The sequence below is a fragment of the Cupressus sempervirens genome, chromosome 11 (assembly GCF_028749045.1).
Source record: "Cupressus sempervirens isolate cs-2001-9-10 chromosome 11, ASM2874904v1, whole genome shotgun sequence".
Taxonomy (NCBI): Eukaryota; Viridiplantae; Streptophyta; class Pinopsida; order Cupressales; family Cupressaceae; genus Cupressus; species Cupressus sempervirens.
In genome coordinates, this window is record NC_143128.1 from 751,813,026 (window position 1) to 751,832,706 (window position 19,681).

The 19,681-nt window shown below is 36.2% G+C and overlaps 1 protein-coding gene across 3 annotated transcripts in view; it reads right to left on the bottom strand.

Moving 5' to 3' along the window:
* LOC149531783 (uncharacterized) overlaps positions 1-19,681 on the bottom strand; it is a 228,612-nt gene that overhangs the window by 174,776 nt on the left and 34,155 nt on the right. For all 3 annotated transcript variants that reach the window (XR_016359263.1, XM_089811893.1, XM_089811894.1), the window contains exons 5-7: positions 15,139-15,260; positions 14,633-14,935; positions 13,025-13,089 (exon numbers count right to left, since the gene is read on the bottom strand). Coding sequence is in view for 2 of the 3 variants with exons in the window: in XM_089811893.1 (XP_089668019.1) it covers positions 13,025-13,089; positions 14,633-14,935; positions 15,139-15,260 (490 nt within the window). In the remaining variant the exon portion in view is untranslated. The remainder of the gene's footprint in view (positions 1-13,024; positions 13,090-14,632; positions 14,936-15,138; positions 15,261-19,681) is intronic.

Here is a 19,681-nt window from a genome sequence, read left to right on the forward strand (position 1 = left end):
GACTATCATGATTTACTTATTGTCATGACTTCCAACACAATCTATCATGATAATGGATCAAGAATACAACATGTTGCCAAGTTTTAGTCTTCCCCTTTTAAAGCTTTAGGTCATTGGTTAAAATGAGTAAGAGGAGTCTAAGTCTGTTTTAGGTCACTTCTCATCTTTCCCAAAGCACTTTGCTATCTTCATTTTTCGGGTCTCCCTTTATAATACATTTACCTAACCTTTCTATGAGGGTTTCCTATTTTCCCAATGTGCACAGGGATTAGGTAATTTAGGCATGGTTGGGGTGTGATCTTGCATCCTCTCGATGAGAAGTGTTCTACACCTTATTATCTATAATCTTGCCCTAACATTGAATATCTCACAGATTTCAAGCTACTGAGTTGATTCTCCCATCAAGCAAACTACACCAATTGCGAATCCAAAGGTTGAAGCCATGGAAAGTGATTAAAAGGGCCATGAATATGCTTTTTCCAAATGCCCAAGGATTTACGATGCTATGGATAGAGGTCAGGGTGTTTCTCATTCAAATCCGTGGAGATAAGATCAAATATTGCTAAGGAATACACGTTTAAGGTTTTGCTGCTGCATATTCATGGAAATGGAGTCGTTTTGTTCTGTCTCTGAAGCCTTATGAATTTGAGCCAAATCTCAGTTCAAATAATCAAATAGTGTGAGCATAATGATTTAAAGGCTCATAACTAGTAAAGCGTGCTCGAGATCTTTCTTCAAGCCCATCAAATCGAAGTTAAAAGTTGAATACTATTTGTTGTGCCTCAGTCCGAAAAATGTTGTTGAGACAAGAGTTTTCTGCCCAAAGGTAACAAAATGGGCTTCTTTTCCGAAGGCTTTGAGAATACAAAGTCAAGTTACCCAAAAATTTGAATATCCTTCAAAGATGCCCAAAAGATACTTCCGGAGAAGTTGGTATTGGAGATGCGAACCCGTTATGAAGGAAAAGCAGTGTTAAATGCCTTAGGTGGAGAATAGAAGAACAAAGTGCACAAGCTAGCAAAAGGATTACTCCTCATGTTGCAATTCCGAATAAAAGGAAAATAACGTTGCGGAAAAGCTAAGTGTTTCTTTCTCTCCCGCATATGTTAATATTGTTAAGAATATCTTCATTCTGGATTCTAAAGCAAAGTGAGGCACTTCTCGCAAAGCTAAGTATTTGTGTTTAGTGATTTTTAGTCATATCACTTTACTTTACATAAAGAGTGCTTTCGGGAACTTAATATTTTATGTGCAAATAAAAGGTAAGTTCAAATAGCCTTTGCTTAGGAAATTAAATGCAAATCAGGCTTTTATAGTCGTTCGCCGAACTTATTTCATTTGTGTGGCGCCAATGTTCTAATTCCTTAAAGCTATTTCATCGGATTTCCAAGCAATTGGTTTCTACAAGTTTATTTAACGGCTATTTATCGAAAACTGCATCCTGTGCAATCAGAGCGAATGGCAATCGAAGCTGCTGGTTACGAAAGATTAATTGACTTGGAAAGTGAGTTATAAGATTATACAGATACATCCTTCAAGTTCTACGACTTGGGTGATCTACATAGGAGGCTGAATTCCCAACCCATTCACCCAATCACTCTGAAACTCAAAGAGAGTGGATTGGTGGAGGCAATCGACTTTCCAATGGCAGTTCATGCACCTAAGTTAGTAAAGGAGTGCATTAAGAGATACTATCCAGAAACGAAGCAAATTTTGTTTCCAGATCAGTCAATTCTCTTGTCAATTAACAAGGCGTTGATGCAGTCAACATTTGGTATCCCTATGCAAGAGCAGTATTGTGATATTGATTTTGGGTCCTCCGCGTCCATGTTTAATGAAAAGAAGATTCTCAGATGAGAGGACATACAGAGGACCTAGTTCGAGACTGCCCGCTCAAAGAACAAAATGCCAAAAACTCTGTTTGGCACCAACCTAAAGTGAGAGATCGTGGATATCCTTGCACTCCTCCTTAGACTGAAGGTAAAAGAGGAGATTTTGGAGTTTCATCAAGCACCATTTCTTCCTACTACAAGCAATTTGTGCTAAAGATATGAAGATCGATTGGCCACAGATCATCTGTGATGAGCTCACTTCCTAGTTGAATTCTACCAGAGGATTCAACAAGTTCTATATGTTCTATTTGATTTATGCTTTGGCAATGCACCATTTGTGGCTTGGGCTCCCTAGCATCCCAAATTATGATGAGCACACCAAGGTCTATGAGTTCTACCCGCATCTGCAACTGCAAAGGAGCTATGAGGAGTATGTAGTTGTCAATGATGCTTTTACGACAAGATTGTGTCGGTAATTGCAAGGCTACCTTAAGAGGAGATTCTCACACAAGGCAATTTCGGCTATAAGCCAGTTTGGATGCTTGTTCATCCAATTTTCGAGCTTCTCCTATTTGCAAATAGGAGCATATGATGGATTTCCCAAAAGATTGCCCAAATATCCGAAGGACAAGGTAGTTCTAGTCGAGTTGTGTCGACAAATTCAGGAGGTGACCACCCTGTGTTCAAATGTTAAGAAAATTATCGGGATCTCATTCCCTATTATGGTAGGCCCAAATTCATGTGCCTTAAATCAGATGCTCTGAACTTGGTGAAGAGTTTTGAAAGCAAGATCAAGTTGTTAGACTATGAGGTACTCAGGCCTCAATATGATCTAGTGAATTTCGTAAGGGATCATCTAAAGTTGGGGTATGCCTATAGGCATGTCCTGCATATTGACGATTTATAGTCTGGGTGTCTCAATGAGTACCAAACTCGGGAGAGATTTTGGTCAAGACTAACTATTGATGAAACAAAATTGTATAACGATTATGTTGATGTCTCTGATCTTGCAAATGATGGAGCCTACATGCACCCCACATCTTATGAGAAGATCAAGGACACATCAATTCTATCTACTCCACCTGCTAAGCCAATCATTGATACAATGTTAGTTCTCATGAGAGGGAAAATTAAAAGAACAGACAAATGAGTGGAGTGGACCCAAGCAAGGAAGAAGAGGACTGGAACTGCCAGTCCAACAGATGGGGTATCAACTAGAGCCGCCCAGTCAGCTGTAACTACGACCACAACAACCACTACAACAACATATGCTAGGCCATCACAATCCATTGGCCAAGGAGGAGGAGACCAGCCTCCAAAAAAGAATGTGCCACTTACTCCTACTTACGGAATCGACTCTCTTCAGAACATTAGGAAGACGGGAGAGAAGCAAGATGACAAGGACAAGGGGAAGGAACAAGAGAAATCAATGGCTAAGCCATCCTCCCCTGTTCAAGTCATCAATTTGGATGGCGATACGAATCCCATGGATGGCCAGGAACAAGAAGCATCTCAGCAAGGGGATACATTAGCCCTTTCGGTAACCAAGGCAACTGCCTTCCTTGTTGCTTCCCAGAGAAAGCCAACTCCGTTGATTCCGAGGAAGTTGTTTGACCCATCTGCACTACAATATGCTATCAATGTGCTCTCTATAGAGTCTTGGCTCGAAAAGACCATTGATAGGAAGAAGAGGAGATATGAGGATGCAGCCCCATCAAAGGACTTGATCACACAAGTCACCTCCTCTCAACCATCAAAGAAGACAAAGAAGCAGAAGACAATCATTGCCCTGTGTACAATTCAGCAACTAGCAACTAGCCATATGCTAGTTGAGATTGCAGAGCCTCAAAAGGAAGGAAGAATTCAAAAGCTTTCAAAAGATGATTTCCAAATCAGAACATTGGATCTTCATATTCCAGTTCACGACTCCATGGTCAACCTGTGGAAGTCAACCAATGAGTAGATTGAGGACAAGTTGGAAGAGCTAAGAGCAGAGAAGGAGATATTGAAAGCCTCCAACAGAGAGCTGGTAGAGTACATAAAGTCTGCACTTGGGAGTACTTCTTCTAGTCAATTCGACCCAAATGCAAAAGAGAATAAAAACTTACTACTGAAGTTACAACAAGAAAGACAATTCAGGCAAGTAGGCCGAGCATGGGTAGATCAGATAAAGGCCCAAGGTCCCCCACTGGTTGAGAATCTGGGAAGCTTGGTATTGGAGTCTCACAAGCTCAGAGAGGCTGCCTCAAATCATCAAACAACCATACAGAAGCTAGCAAACAAGCTCACAAAGCAATTGGCCCTTCTACAGGAAGTGATAGAAATGAAGACCAATGTGGCCATTGCTCACAGGATTCTAGAGATTGCCCAGGAGCCACTATTCCACTAGAAGCAATCCTTGGAGTTTGTCATAGAAAACTCTGTGACATCTGTCAGCGAACTCAAGGATGTGCATGATCTGATGTAGAAGATCATTGACAAGTTGTTTCAATATTTGAAGATCCTGCACACAGAGTCCTTTGTGTCTACTAATGGCAAGTTGGTGGACATCGAAAGAATGAAATCCAAATTCTTTGCATTTGTTGACGAAGTTGTTGACCCGCTCAACTTCCAAGTGGCCAAGATCCAAGATCTGTCAACAATGGATGAAGTCATAAAGAGAGAAGTGGAGAAGATCCAATCAAGAGTGGTCAGAATTGATGAACTGACAGAAATGCATGACTACTAGATGATCCAAGCTAACAATCTTCTCATTCCAAGTGTCGAAGGGCTAAATGAAGTAACCAAAACATGAAAGCATATAAGGCTAAATCTATTACTTCCAAGAAGGCATGATGATTCTAATGCTTTTCCAGACATCTATCGTTCTTCCCTTTTCTTTATTTTTGCAGCTATTCCTGGCATTTTGCAAATCTCTGTAATGGACAATGATTCGAGCTTGTCCTATTTTATGTTCAAAGATGCTCTGCTAAGCAATCATCCAATGTAACTGGGCACTTTGATAAGGCCTATAAATGTAACCTTTTAAGATGTAAATAAGATCGGCAAAATTTACTTTGGGCAAACCCCTATAGCTGGGACAACTGTGTGGGACTCTGAGTCCATTTTAAGTTTTGTTGTTCATTTAGTTCAAGTTGAGTTTATAGAATGAATGTGTTAATGTTGACAATTGAATGAATGTGAATGAACTTGACTTTACTTCTTTCGTTTAAAAGATTGTATGTTTTACTCTCTTCAGCATAAGCATGTCTTCTATTCACCGTGGTCTATGTGTTTAGTTTAGTTCTTTGCATAAGAAAGTTGGAAACTGGTGTATGGAGTAGCTAAGGGATAAACAGTCCAGGTATTGTTAAAACATTAGCTAACTCTATAATCTGGGAATCACTTATTTCACTATCTTTACTTTTTTCGTGTTGTCATAGTTAGTCTTGCATGTTTCCATTTATCTGCATTGTTAGTTTGAGATTGCATATTGTGAGATATTCCCCTTTCTTTGCCTAAGTTGTTTAAAGTGTTGAGCAACTTGGTTTTTACCTCTTCTACTCTTTGGTTAAGAGCATACCTCCAAAACCTGAAAGACGGATTCATTGCATATCTTGCAATCATAAGGGAGTTGTACCTTTCAATTCAAGGGTCTTTAATAGATTACTACACTCACCCATTTTGTTGTTAACTTTTGTATTTTCCATAAGCCATTGGGCAAGTAAAGAGTCAAGGTATAAACCAATATATCAAGGAAGACAAACTGTTAACCAACACAACACAACAACCATAGTATCATGATTTATGGCTCATTCCAGGAGAACAATTTAATGTAGTCGATCATGATACATTTTAAGAAAATGATTATTGGCACATTCCAAGACAACTTAATGAAGTCTATCATGATAACATGGTCAAGTTATTGCTAAGATCGTCACCTTTCATGACATAAATCACAACAGCATCATGCAGTAACTCACATGATATCCACCATGAGCCAAGTCAAAGGGTGGACCCACCATAGTTGTTCCTAGAGGGTGGAACAAGGGTTTTCACCTCAAAATTCTCTCTGTGAACAACAATCCTGGGAAGTCAGGTCCTCTAGTTACTCCCTTAGAGGCTCTCTTTGCCTAAGGATACATATCGGACTTGCTCTAAATCTGCTATCAATCTTTGACTTTCTAGTGACAAGTTGGTACTTCCTCATGATGTATATAGGGGTAGACCCATCAAAATCATGCAGTCACACACATGTACTTTTTGACTCCATCTAAATATCAATCTTCCTACGTTGCCTTTGAAGAAGTGTCAAACTTCTTCTTAATGGAGAAGAATACTCATAGTTTGAATCATCAAAGATATTTGCTTCAAGAGCCTTACTTTATCCAGCTTGATCATCGGATGACTAATGAATTCTAGATCGCCACTTTTTTGGAGCTACTATCAAAACATTGTGTATGTGCAATATTTGTAGCATGTGTAAAGTACCAACCTTCTTTTCCTACAAGAACATCCTCAGAGACAAGGAAAAGATCAAGGAAAATAGCTATTATAGTACTTAAGAAAATAACATTAAGAGAGAGACTACAATGAGTAGATAAATGTAATACTCAAGGATAATAAATACTTATATGCACATCAACATCCTTGATACAAGTTGCTCCAATAAGGACCCATATGCAGCAAATCAGAAAACGTCTCCATATAATGGGAATGGAACACTGGTTATTATTCCACCCACAATTTAAAATTCCCACTCATTCATTTTATAGAGTTTTCAGTCACTGTCAAGTCATCAACCTCTATATCTCCAAAGTGATCTGCAGATACAATGTGACTACAAATACTCTTCAATGGCAGATTACTCTAGAAGTAACTTTTGTTTTCATTTCCTTAGTCTCCAAACATGCCCATACAACAAAACTTCCATGCTACTACCAATGCTTTGATGTTGTCTTTACAAGCAGATCTCGGCTTTCTAGAATGTGTCAACCTTATCACACCTACAAATATTTAAAATCGCGCCCACACATTGTCTTGAATGTGCACCAATTAAAACAAGGAGAACCAATCTTCAGTAAAATGCTCTTAAATTTGAGATGTAGACATCCATCTACTGCCATGCGGTATGATCTCTCTATGATGTTGTTCAGAGATAAGACTTAGTATTGGAAAGATGCATGATACTTTTATTTGATTCCATAAATGATTATTGTCGCTCTATTGTCAGTCTTTCATCCTTCATGTGGAATCACTAGCTCTAGTAATAAGCATCACTCCCACATCATCACATTAGAATTAGTGCAACATCAAGAATGAGTATCAAGCGAATATAAGAACATTGTAACCCCCAAAAATTGCAGATTTATAAATATAAACTGCTATGTATCCCTTTGTTATTCTTATCTTTGCAGGTAATAGTAAGGGGTTATAATCTTCTCCCTTCTATGATCTATTTTCATGCTCAATCCTAACTTCTCTCTATTTTGACCATTGGTTATTATTGAGATTGAATATACCACAATTAAGATCACATACTTCAACATTAATTTTTGCTTGCCTTTATTATATAATGATGAGCTATTAATGTTCTATGAAAATATTTAATCGATGGATCTCTATGTATTAATTTCCATGCTAAGCTGTGACACTGTACATAATAATCTGCAAAGATTTGGTCTCATACGGTACTACTTTTCCATGAATAACATTTGCTCATGAATATATTGAATCATGATGCTTGGGTTTATAAAAATCAACAACAATATAAGGATTGCTCTTTAATATTTAAAACTCAGATTCTTATAAAGAATTTGTCAATTATTAATCTTCAAACCCATAAACTACTATTAGCTAACAACTTCATCAAAAACTCCATAAATAAATTATTTCACTCCCATATCATTCAATACAAGGCTCTGACTTCATTTCACAAGGAACGCAGATTAACTTCATCTGCTGAATAACCAACCTGGACTTGCAGAAAGGCCAATGCGGAGCGGGACCCTGTGACTTTATATGAGGTGAAGATCAACTACTCATGGACCTTCATTGCAGGCAACCCCCACTCTATTGTTCATGCAAGTGGCTTCTACAATCCTCATTAATCAGAGTGTAACCCATATTCTCAAGCATGACTGAGACAGCCTTTCAAAAAATGCTATGTACAGCCAAGATTGAATATAGTTGGCACACCAAGTAGTCGCGTTCCTCTGTTGTGGAAAGTGCAGAAATTAGTTATTTTATTACTCTAGCCACTTTCTCCATCATGTCTGTTGAATCCATGTACGTCGGAGAATGCTATATGGACAATTGTATTTCCAGTAGACTCTCTATTAAATTTCCTAGTTTGGATGTTACTGTTGACTGATCTCCCAAAGCTACCAAGCTGGAGAAAACATTTCAATAATCCAGTGCAGTCACTCCACAGCAGTAACTGCTCTCCCAATGCTATTTTTTGTAGTGTACTGAAGCAAAAACAGATAAGAAATTAAATAATTCGATAATAATAATTTTACAGAAGATTGTGAAGGATGACAGAGCAGATCAAATTTGTGAATAACAGAAAAAGAGAAGGTAGCCATCTTAATCCACTTCCCTATTTATTTGGTTGACCCCATTTTAGGGTTCCAATCATTTTGTTGTGATCATGATACGTCAAATGAAGAGCACTCACTCCATATTCATCTGTGGCATTTACAAACTGTTCTTTTGAATCACATTTGTTGAGAAGACTTCTAAATTTTTCTTTTCTATTATTCCATATTGCATAATAAAAAAACCTTTATGAAATCTCGGCTCGTCTGTGTCTGGGCACCCCACTCCAATACCTTGCTCACTTAAAAAAACTGTCATCCGCTGCACTGCAGTGATCAAAATGTTGTTGAGAATGTGGTAGATGAAAACATAATGCAAAAATACATGTCTATGGTCTTCAATGTCTATGATGCATATATTTATGTCAAATGAATAGACTGATAGTTCTCAGTAACTAAGGAAAATTCTTACTAATGCGATGTGATTATCTTCAGCGATTTGCATGAGCCATCTTCTTCTCATGGTGGTGAGTACTGTCAGCTAGGTTTTAATCTACAATAAACAACCACGAATCCCCGTGGATCATTCTAGCCTAGATTTGTTCCATTAACAGGAATACAAGGTACCGCTCATGACAAATATTGCACCATCAGATGGAGTGGTCAGGCCATCAAATAACCAGGAATTATTTTCCATAATATTTTCCAATGCTTAGACAAATATTTATTATTTATCTTTTGGCTCAAAATAAATAGTAGTTTAAATTTATTTTCATCATAAGCAGAAATAACTAGGCTTTGATACTATGTTGAGTAACAAGGATCGCTTTTGGAAATGTAATAACACTGTCATTATTGATTGGTGTATACCAAATGCAGATATGAACGACTTATAAATATGAGAGGAGGAGACATGTCTCTATGGTTAATCATCATTAGATAAGATATTAACAATAATATATATAACAATACCTATATGTGTGTGTGTGTGTGTGTGTGTGTTTGTTTTGATTTCCCAATAACCATATAAGAATTATCATCAAGTCAGTTCAATCCGACTGAAGCTATAATCTTAACGCTCCCTCTTAGCTAAGGAGGATTGTTATAGAACACATTATGCTCTCAACCATATGGAGAGATATGATCTCAAAATGATATTCCTGGAATGGCATATCAACATATATCCACCAGCTTAGATGTTATAATCCAAAGTATGATTCAACAACAATTATCAATCATATGATATTCATCATACTTATATTCTTTTGGTATGTGCACTCACATCAAATCCTTGATGCCTACCAAAAGAATATGTTATATCTTAGAAATGTGTGCGTTACTTGATCTCCAGCATTCTGGGACAAACAATTGAATGTAGTCTATCACAGAGAACAACAAATATAATATCATTAATGTCATGAATCAATGCTTGATACATGAGAGGAACTATCACAGTATATATAGTCCGATCAGGGCATGATCATAAGGTACTGAATAGCATGAGATATCAGTATGTGAAGCAAATCAAACATATACATACACATATTTATTTTCCATACACTGATATCAAATCCATATACTGATATCAGATCCAACCAAAGCTATTCTTTTAACACTAATAACTTAGAATATTTTGTTAATGTATGTGTTTTTTATTATTGTCTTTACTAGTTGTATTCATATTGAGGGTGTTAAAAAATGGTTGCATCTGTAGCCAATACCACATCCGTATTTGTATCCATATCCATGTCCATGCAACTTTGATCAAGGTTGATAATATTAGTATGTACATTGAGTTTTCTTAGAATGCCTTCAGAGTGCAGAGCAGTCTTGTTTATGATGAAAACGAAGTACAGAAGATATAAAATATATAAAAGGAACCTGCACATACATGATATATCCCGCAATACAGTTGAGAATGTACCTAATTAGCTCGTATAGTAAGTCAGTACAATGCCCATAACAATATTTGGCTGAGATTTCTATTTTTGATAATTATTGACCAGATCTTCTAGGTAAAGTGAACCCGCTAAATGACAACTGAGTAAATACAAACCAGCAGATTTCTTTCCAAGAGCAGAACAAAATCAAGCATCTGCTAAGTGGAATGAAATAGCATGGACATTAATTGTATCTGTGTTATGTGTGTGTGTGCATGCAAACAAGCTTCATGTACTTAATGTTATTTACACTTACAATTTAATTATCATGTGCTGTATATCTCTATCAAACTAGAAATAACTTACTTTGTACTCAACAGAGTAATTGGCAACCAAATGCTCTCTCATTCTGATGTTGGATCACAGAGTGTGATCCGAACCGTTGATGCAAAAAAATTGTAACACAATCTGCCCAGAAAATACAGCAAAGGAAACTTAACATTATTATGTCATATAGTTTGTTTAATAGGCTATTTGATGAGTAGTCATATGTTAAATTATTAAAACAACTCAATCTATTTAGGAATGTTGTTTCCTAACAAAGTATTTATGAATATCCTATAAATATGTAACTGTATTGAATGAAGAAGCACGTAAATCGTTTTCGTCCTAGCTTCTCTGTCTATATTTCCAGTACAGTATTAGAGCGGTTTAGATATGGGGAATACATTTTTTCTTTTGTATATGATATTGTTTTTATCGAGGTGGTGGCTCAAATTCATCTCTGGCAATCACGTCATTTTGCATTGGCCGTTTGTTTAATCAGCTATATTTTGATTGCAACGTAAGAACCCCTGTTGGCTTGAATTTCACCAACCCAATGATTTGCTATGCAAATGATATGTTGTCTTGATTTGATAGCTGTATGTAAGAACCCCTTGTCAATCCGGTTAGAGTTTTCCAATTTTGCATGTTTCACATTTTGTCAAACACTTTGCATGAAGCTTGGATACCATTGTAATGTCCCTTGAAACTCTACCCTCTAAACATTAATTTAAACCTTTACGAATTCATATTCCAACAGACTAATCTTAAACCCAATGGTAGATTCCAAAATGAATCCACTCACAAAGAAGGTTTGGGTTTGTGTCCAACCTTTAACTTTCTAAGGGCTTTTTGTCCTTATAAATCAGGTCACAGATTTTCAACAACAATAAAGAAATAGTTTCATCATCCAATTCTCATAACATGTCTTAAATGAAAGGATGGCCTTGCTTATATAGCTTTTAAGCTGGTGAAAATTTGTACTTTTAGCAATGTGGGATAAAATCATAAAACATTCTTTACTTTTAAATCCTTGTGAAATAGCTTCTTGAACAAGCTGGACTAACAAAAGTGACTTTATAATATAATTGGATTATAGTCACTTTCTTTATTCAATTAATGATATGCACTTGATTGATAATTAATTATTATAAAAGTATAACTTTAATACTAATTATAATATCATAACTTCGTCGTTAGTCATTGCAAAACAATTCTGACTTCACCAGGAGCTAGCCCACTGCATTCACAGCTAACCAAGGTAGCTTACAAGAAATAGTAAGGGACCATCTCTATCAACCCTAGATTTACTATAATTAGTAAATCCCTGAATACCTAATCAAAACAAAGGTGCCAAAGGTCACCACTGCAACTAAGGCTGGTGGAAGTGCTCTGCCAATTATAGATATTAGAAGTATTGGATAATAACGTACTATAAAAAAGTAAGTGTACCAAACTAACCCAAACTCACTTTAAAAAAAAATCCATTGAAATAATATTTGTATTGGTAATTAGCAGACATTATTTCCAATTTTCCAAGATGTAATAATATTAGAATGTGTTTTATGTTAATCAGTTTTCAAAGTTAATTTAAATATTTATTTGTAATAGTAGTATGTTATGTATGCTAATTAATTTTTATAATTTATTTAATTATTTACTAAGTATTAACATTGATTTAATTATATTCTTTTTATCAAATTATAGCATTATATATACATTTTATTACTATAATAATATTGTTTAAAAATTAAGGTGTTTATATATTATTATACATTACATATTTTAGGAAACATGTAATATTAATATTTTTTGGTTGTAAATGTCTATATATTTCTAACTTTTATCTATTTTTGTACGGACGAAACCAATTCCCATAAAAATGTAATCAAACCCACAAACCAAACCAACAAACCTGAAAGTGAACTGGTACAAGGAGCAGTACCTTAGCCTTGTCATGGCAGCTACAAAATGATAGTGACACATTTTAACAAGCCAACCTTTTGTCTCTGTTAATTGAGAATTATTACAAAATTTCTCCGAACCAATTGTTATGCCTATAAATACTCAGATTTCAAACACTAGCTTAGGAGTACACTGCAGTGTATTACAGTATATGTTGATAATGTATCTGGGTAGCTGGTTTGGACAACAAAAACAAAGCCTGAAATCATTCAAAATTATATTTATTCAATATCAGTTAAGAATGAACTGTGCATGATTACAAAATAATTGGTTACCAAGGAAAGCCAAACAATAATTTTACTACCCAAGTATCATGCTCTAGATATTTTATGAATAAAAAAAATATTTTCAATTGTCCAGGACACTAAAATACAAGCTCGGCTATTTAGTCACACAATATATACAAAACTATTGTACAAAAATGTTAAGCTTTAAGGAATCAAATTTAATATATTAATATGGGATAATAGAGCAAAAGAAAAACTAATAGGAAGGAGAGGCTTACGGGAACCTCCGTTGAAAGTTGATAACACGTGCACGATCATGATGTACAACCCAAGCTTCAGGAACCTATAACATGCACACACAAAAATCAGTGTGATGGACAGAAGATGAGATTTTAGCAGTAAGTACAGATAAGAGCTAGTCAGTACTCAATGATGTGAGGAAAAAGTAAGGATGCCTAGAAAATAAAACAGTGGTACAATATAATCATACAAATATGACAAGATAAATTTAGTAAATCTTGCATGCACGGGATATCAAGTATTAACTGAGGTACTATTATAGCTTCAATAAAACCATTTGTGACCATATGAACATTTTCAGTAAAACATATCCATTGTGTCATATTTACTTCATTGACCTAGTTCTGAAATTCGCTATATGGTAAAGAATATCAACCTATCCTATTTCTAACTAATTGAAGGGGTTTATGTCATATTTACTTCATTGACCTAGTTCTGAAATTCGCTATATGGTAAAGAATATCAACCTATCCTATTTCTAACTAATTGAAGGGGTTTAAGTTGGCATCTATCAATCTCTTTTCATTAATCATCTATGTTCTTTTAGTGGACCAATAATGTAAATAGGAAGTTGATACTATCACTCATTTTCTTTTCCAAGGATTCTAGAGACCCAGAAGGAAAGATGAGCAGATAAACCTTTTGCTCTCCAAGCAATCATTTCAGTTGTTCCACCTTAGTCTTTCATACCACCTTCCTTGTACAGGGCAGTACCTTATAATCAACAATCTAGCTATCCTTCTCCACATTAAAAAAAAGAAATTCACTTCACATTAGAAAGATAAGGGGTCACCTAAAATTGATAAAATATTAGATGCTTTCCTTATTTTACAATAAATCAGGCTTCCTAGAATTGCCAAACGATTAAAAACAGACCTATATTTCTATTTCAGCTCCTCATAATTTTATGGTATATAGACAAAAACCTATGCCGCAAGGCCTATTCCTAGCTTGACTCGGTCCACTAACAAGCTGACTTCAATTATGTGGAGAGTTTCAAGGTTCAAATTATCTAGTATAATTTGGTCTACTGTGATGTAATTGTGTCTCATGTTGTCATGTTTAACCAAACAGAGATATCATAGAGCCCCCCAAAAGGCTTTTGGAACTGCCTAATAGTAATGCAATCCTTGTTCAATGGTTTTTTCTCTTATTTCATTTTTCTCATGCAGAAAATATTTGAAATTATTATAAGAATCAAGAAACTAACATGGACATGTCTTATAGGCAAAGCTCTTCTAATTTGCGTTGCAATAATTTATCTAATTTTAGCAAGATACATGGATCATAACTCTATACGCTGTTATATAATAGCTACATATATACGATGGTTGTAAAATTGAGAGCACTAAACCCACTCCTCAGAATAATGCAGAGACCTTTAACGTAAGATTCTCATGGTCCTCCCCAAAATCAATGCAAGCACACATCACAAGTACTTTCAATAGTGAGTGATAAATTTGTGCACTACAAGGTTTCTTCCAAAATCAAGTTATGGAAATTAGCATGCTTATTTCTCTAATGTTTTCCAAAAACATGAATAAAACTACATCATCCATGGAAAAAATAAATGCATAATCACGCACCCAAGTATCATAATTGTGTGACAGTGAGACCCATTTCACCAAATACTGAAGCTCCATTTCACTTTGTTCAGTTCCAACTTGTACTTGCCTTCGTCCTATGATCTTTTCAAGTTTCTTTGGTGAATAAAGGCTGCTACCCTTCTTGTCCCTTCTCAAATTTGTTGGTGGCAATTCTTTGCAATCAGGGCAAAACCAATCTCCATCTGGGACCTTCAACAGAGGAGGGTGTAAACAAAATGTGTGGATAGAACTAGAGCATCTCTTTCCATCACAGAGTAGTAAAAAGCTTTCAGCTCCTCCAAACTGACAAAAAAATAAATAAAAGTCAATGAGAAAACTCTCTCAGTGCCACACTGACACTGAAAGGCAATAAGCCCAGATTACCTGAATCATTTGCTAGCTTTACTGTTCCACAAAATTTGACCTCACAAATACTAACCAAAAAAAAATTTGACCTCACAAATGAATCACAAAATGCATGAAAGAGAAAAAACCATTAAACTAACCTCGCAGATAGAGCAAACAAGATTCTCACTCATATGATCCACTTCATTATCCTGTGGATTTGTGCTCGAATTTGAACCAGAAGCCTTATTCTCAGAATGCAACTGAGATTCCGTTCCCATATCTGTCCTTGGAATGCTCAGAGCAGAAAAATTGATAACATAAGAAAAAATCAGCATTTCACTTTTTTTACATTCCATCACTCAATGAGACCATGTGACCAACTAGGTGAATGGGTATAGACAATTTTGTAAGCAATTAGGATAACCAAAGACAGATAAATAGTTGAAATACTCTAAATTGAATTTTAATGAGTCCACTACAACTTTCTCGGCTCCAGAAATGTAACAGATAAATGAAAAATCAAAAGTACCAAAAACTGTATTCAGAACAGACTAATACAAGAATCACATATAATGAAGGAAATAGGAAACATTTATTATTTATCATGGTACTCCTGTAAGGTGTTAGAAAAATATTTTTCATCTCCCCAAAGCCTCAAGGAAAAGCACTTTATTCTTAATATTTCCAACATAACAAAGACCTTTGACATTTAGCTTGACTTCGTAACCAAATTTCGTATTAAATAATTGGCATTGATGGAAAAGCATGATACAAGCATAAAGATACTGTTGCTAGAAAGAATATGTAAAAAGAATTTCCCTAATGTTTGAGATTGCTAAAAAAATATAAACATTGCCAAGAAAAAAATGAAAACAAATCACATAAATCTGGTCGTCACTCTTAGAAGTAGAAAAGAGAATGCTTGAGGATATGATAAGATAAACCAAATATGATTTATATCATAACAGAAAGATTGAATGTGTCAAGAAACAAAAGATATAATATGACAAGAAAATGATTTAGTTTCTCCTGAAGAGAAATATTTAATGTGACATAAACAGAAAGATAAAATGCAGATTTAAAAGAAAAATTGACAAGGTTTCATGATCAGATTTGGGTGCACAAGATCTTTTAAAAATCTTCTATTTTGAGAATCCAAACACCACCATTTTTAGTAGTTTTCATTCTTAACGAGTTTTATGGAATTTATGAAATAAAAAATGAAACTGCAGTTCGAGAAGATGATTTTTTAGTGATTAATAGAAGTGCAGTTTGAAAAGACAAGTTTTCAGTGATATAAAAATTAGGGAAGTGTGATGAGGAAGATTGAGAAGAATACAGCGGAATTTTATTCAGCATAACACAAAGAAGTTTTATTGAGAAGAGCTTATTGAAGATTGGTGCCCCATACTGAATTGGTGCTCAGAGGAGTTGGTGCTTCTTGTGAGTTGAAGCTCACATTTGTAAGATTGGTGTCTTATGTGGGTTATTGCAAACAGCTTGTGAGAAATTAATAAAAGCACTATTTTCCCATGGTTTTTTCCGTTGTGAATTTTTCCACATTATTTTTGTACTCTTACATGTGTTGTTTGCTTGATGTTTTTGAAGTTATATTTGCATATCTGAAATAGGTGTTATTATTTACTTTAAAATTGATCAACCCCCTCTCAGTATTAGTGTGTGCTCTTCAATTGGTATCAGAGCACAATTTCTTCATAAAAGAGCCTTACAAACTTTAAGGTAGATCTTCAGAAGCACATAATGGCTGGTAATGAGGGACATGGTTTTCCAATAAATCAAGCTCCTTTATTTGATGGAACAAAATATGCTTTCTAGAGCATAAGGATGTAGAAATAAATAATGCACTTGGATCTGGTATTTGGCAATCAGTAAGTAACTGATGGTTACGTAGCTCCACAAACTGCTCCAATTGCTGTTGTTGGTAAAAAGACTTGTGAATGTAGATATAAGACCAAGAATGCCATTCTTTGTGAACTATTGTCAGTATAATTAGATGATGTTACTATTTTTTAGTGTGTCTGAAGGTTAGGTAGTTTGGGTAGGTCAGGACAGTTGGTAGCCACACCCCTTCGATACTTATATATGCCTATAGGGATCTAGGAGTGATGAAAAATAGTATATAGCGAAGGGCAAATATGCAACAACCAACGAGCGAGGGTAGCAGTCGCAGTGAAGACATGTTCCAAGAGTTGTTCAAAGGAGAAAGGGCATTGACGTCGAATTCCATCTCCTTTTGCAAGCGTCAAATAGACTCGCGTGCAAAGAGAAGTGGCATAGGAACATGTTCCCAAGAGCATGATGTGGAATTCTCTCGAAGTAAGCCCTATGGTAGATCAATTGATGAGTCAACTCCCGCGTCTCCTGGCACAAACATTTTTCATGCTGCAAAACTCATGAGAAGAAATTAATAGGCAAAATTGATGCTAACAGATTCTCTAGAGGTTTGAGGAGAATAAGCAAAGTAAGGCAAAAGAGATTGACGAATGTAGAAGATGGCAAGGCTCTCTAAACCCTTTCGAGAAGAATAATTAAGACTTTGAGGCCATCCAGAGGGCCTTAAGACTAGAAGAACAAACCAAGCGTAGAAGAAGATTGAAAAGACTTGTCCACTAATGACCGCAAGGAAGGTTACGAAAGGGGAACCAAGAAGGCACCAAAGCAAGTGAATCAGTCAGAGATGCAGGGTACAATACAAAAGAGGGGTGTCATACCGACAATGAAGTAATAAACGATGAGAAACTACTGGATAAGATAAGTAGTGGCTATAGAGGCACGAAAAACATCAATCCTACAATGGGGGGACAATTACCTCTTTTTCTAAAAGTTGTCAAAACCAATATAAGTAAACATGTTTTTTGTGGTTGGATAGCCACTACAAGACCAGATAAATTTATTAATCTCCAAGAAGAGACCACAAAAGGGTCTAAGGGAATGAAAGCATACTACGAAGGCAACAACTAGTAGCACGAACACCAAACAGTGTCTAGAAAAGGAACAATCAAGAAAGCAAGAGGCCCAAGAAGGAAGACTAAAGGTCCTTCCTAAGCGGGAAAAGTCTAGCACCGAAGGATAAGGTCCAAGGCGAGGATGAGCCTTGGATTGTCTTAGAGTAGCAGTGGAGGTGGAGTGTTGTTGTCAAGTAAACCCACTACAAGGTCTCACAAACTGGTGTGACTAGAAGTAGGAAGATCGAGCAGCCGCTTTGTGCCCTAGACCAGAGACATCGATAAGAAAAAGGAATTGATAAGTCGATCTGAAATTTGTGTCAAAGGCAATACATACTACAAAGTATGATCACGATGTCATGTAACGCCTTGGAGGTAAAGAGCAAGACATCGTTGCTCGATGTAATTGAAGAAAGACGAAAGGGACATGCAATCTCTGAATAGGAAGTGAAACCTCCCCCTGATCTCGTAAAAAGTGGGGCACCAAAAGATAAAGTGTCTTTGTCTCAACCTCAGCCAAGGCACAAAGGCAACAAACCCGATCGGCTCTATCAATCTAGCGATCAGTCTGGACACGAAGCCGGTGGGAATCGACTCTGAAGTAACCCAAGGAGATGCAAATGGCATACCTCCAACGTCAAGACAAGTAGTAAGGGCACAAAATGACTGCGTCTCAAATAACCAAAAAGCACTCAACATAAAAGGCCATCTTCAATCGAAGAGCCCCCAAAGGGTTGCACCAAGTCGTAATAATGTATTGTATGTACATGTCAAGTCTGACATGGCCACTCAACTCCTATTGTGAGGGAAGGAGGTGGGCGAGAGCATCTAGAGAGAACTAGAAGTGAGTGAGACGATCAATCTCACACCCGATCGAGCTTAACAAGGCAAAAGCCTAAGCATACCAACAACAACCTCTGCCATCGAGTTGGAAACTAGCGATAGTCGCAAAAGGGCATTTTGCCAAATAGGAGTATCTAAGATGCCCATCTATAAAATCGGTGAAGGTACCAAACTGATCAAATATGTCTCGAAGTTTGAAACGATGAGCAACGAACTCAACCAAAATGATATTGTGGGAAGTAGACTGACAACATCTAGAGGTGCGTTGAAGGAAAACGATCTGAGCTATCTCAACAGAGGTCCAGTCAGTGTCTAGGAGAGAGGGCCGCCAAACAAAAGAATAATAAAGCACAGATGGTGTGTTGAAGAAGGAATTAAGCTCCTTCATTCATTCCTTCACATCAATTAGGGATGATATTTATGTTGCGATACTTTATCCTACGTTTTATGTGAGTTTGCCTATGTTGACAATTACTCAAGCGACGTGTGTAACAAGTATTTGTTGATTAATTATATTTTCTCTATATAGCAAAATTGCAAAGTCCATCCTCTACCAACCACTTACACAAAGGTAACAGTACTTGAGTTTGAAATGTGAAATGTGTTTGAGACCCTTGGACACAACGCCATTGCATGCCAAATCACAACCAGGAACAGCATTTCATTTTTCCCTACGTTGTGGAGCCAAACGCATGCAGATGAACTACGAACTACATGTTGAAAATTACAATTGGAAGAATTATTATGTTGTCATTGACATCAAACCTACTAGAGAGACATTTACTAACAATGTAGAATGCCATATCAATTAGTTGATGAAGAGGATTTAAAAAGAGAGATAAATAGAAGAACTGGTGAAGTTGTTGAGTGAAGAGGAGCAAGTATGATGGAA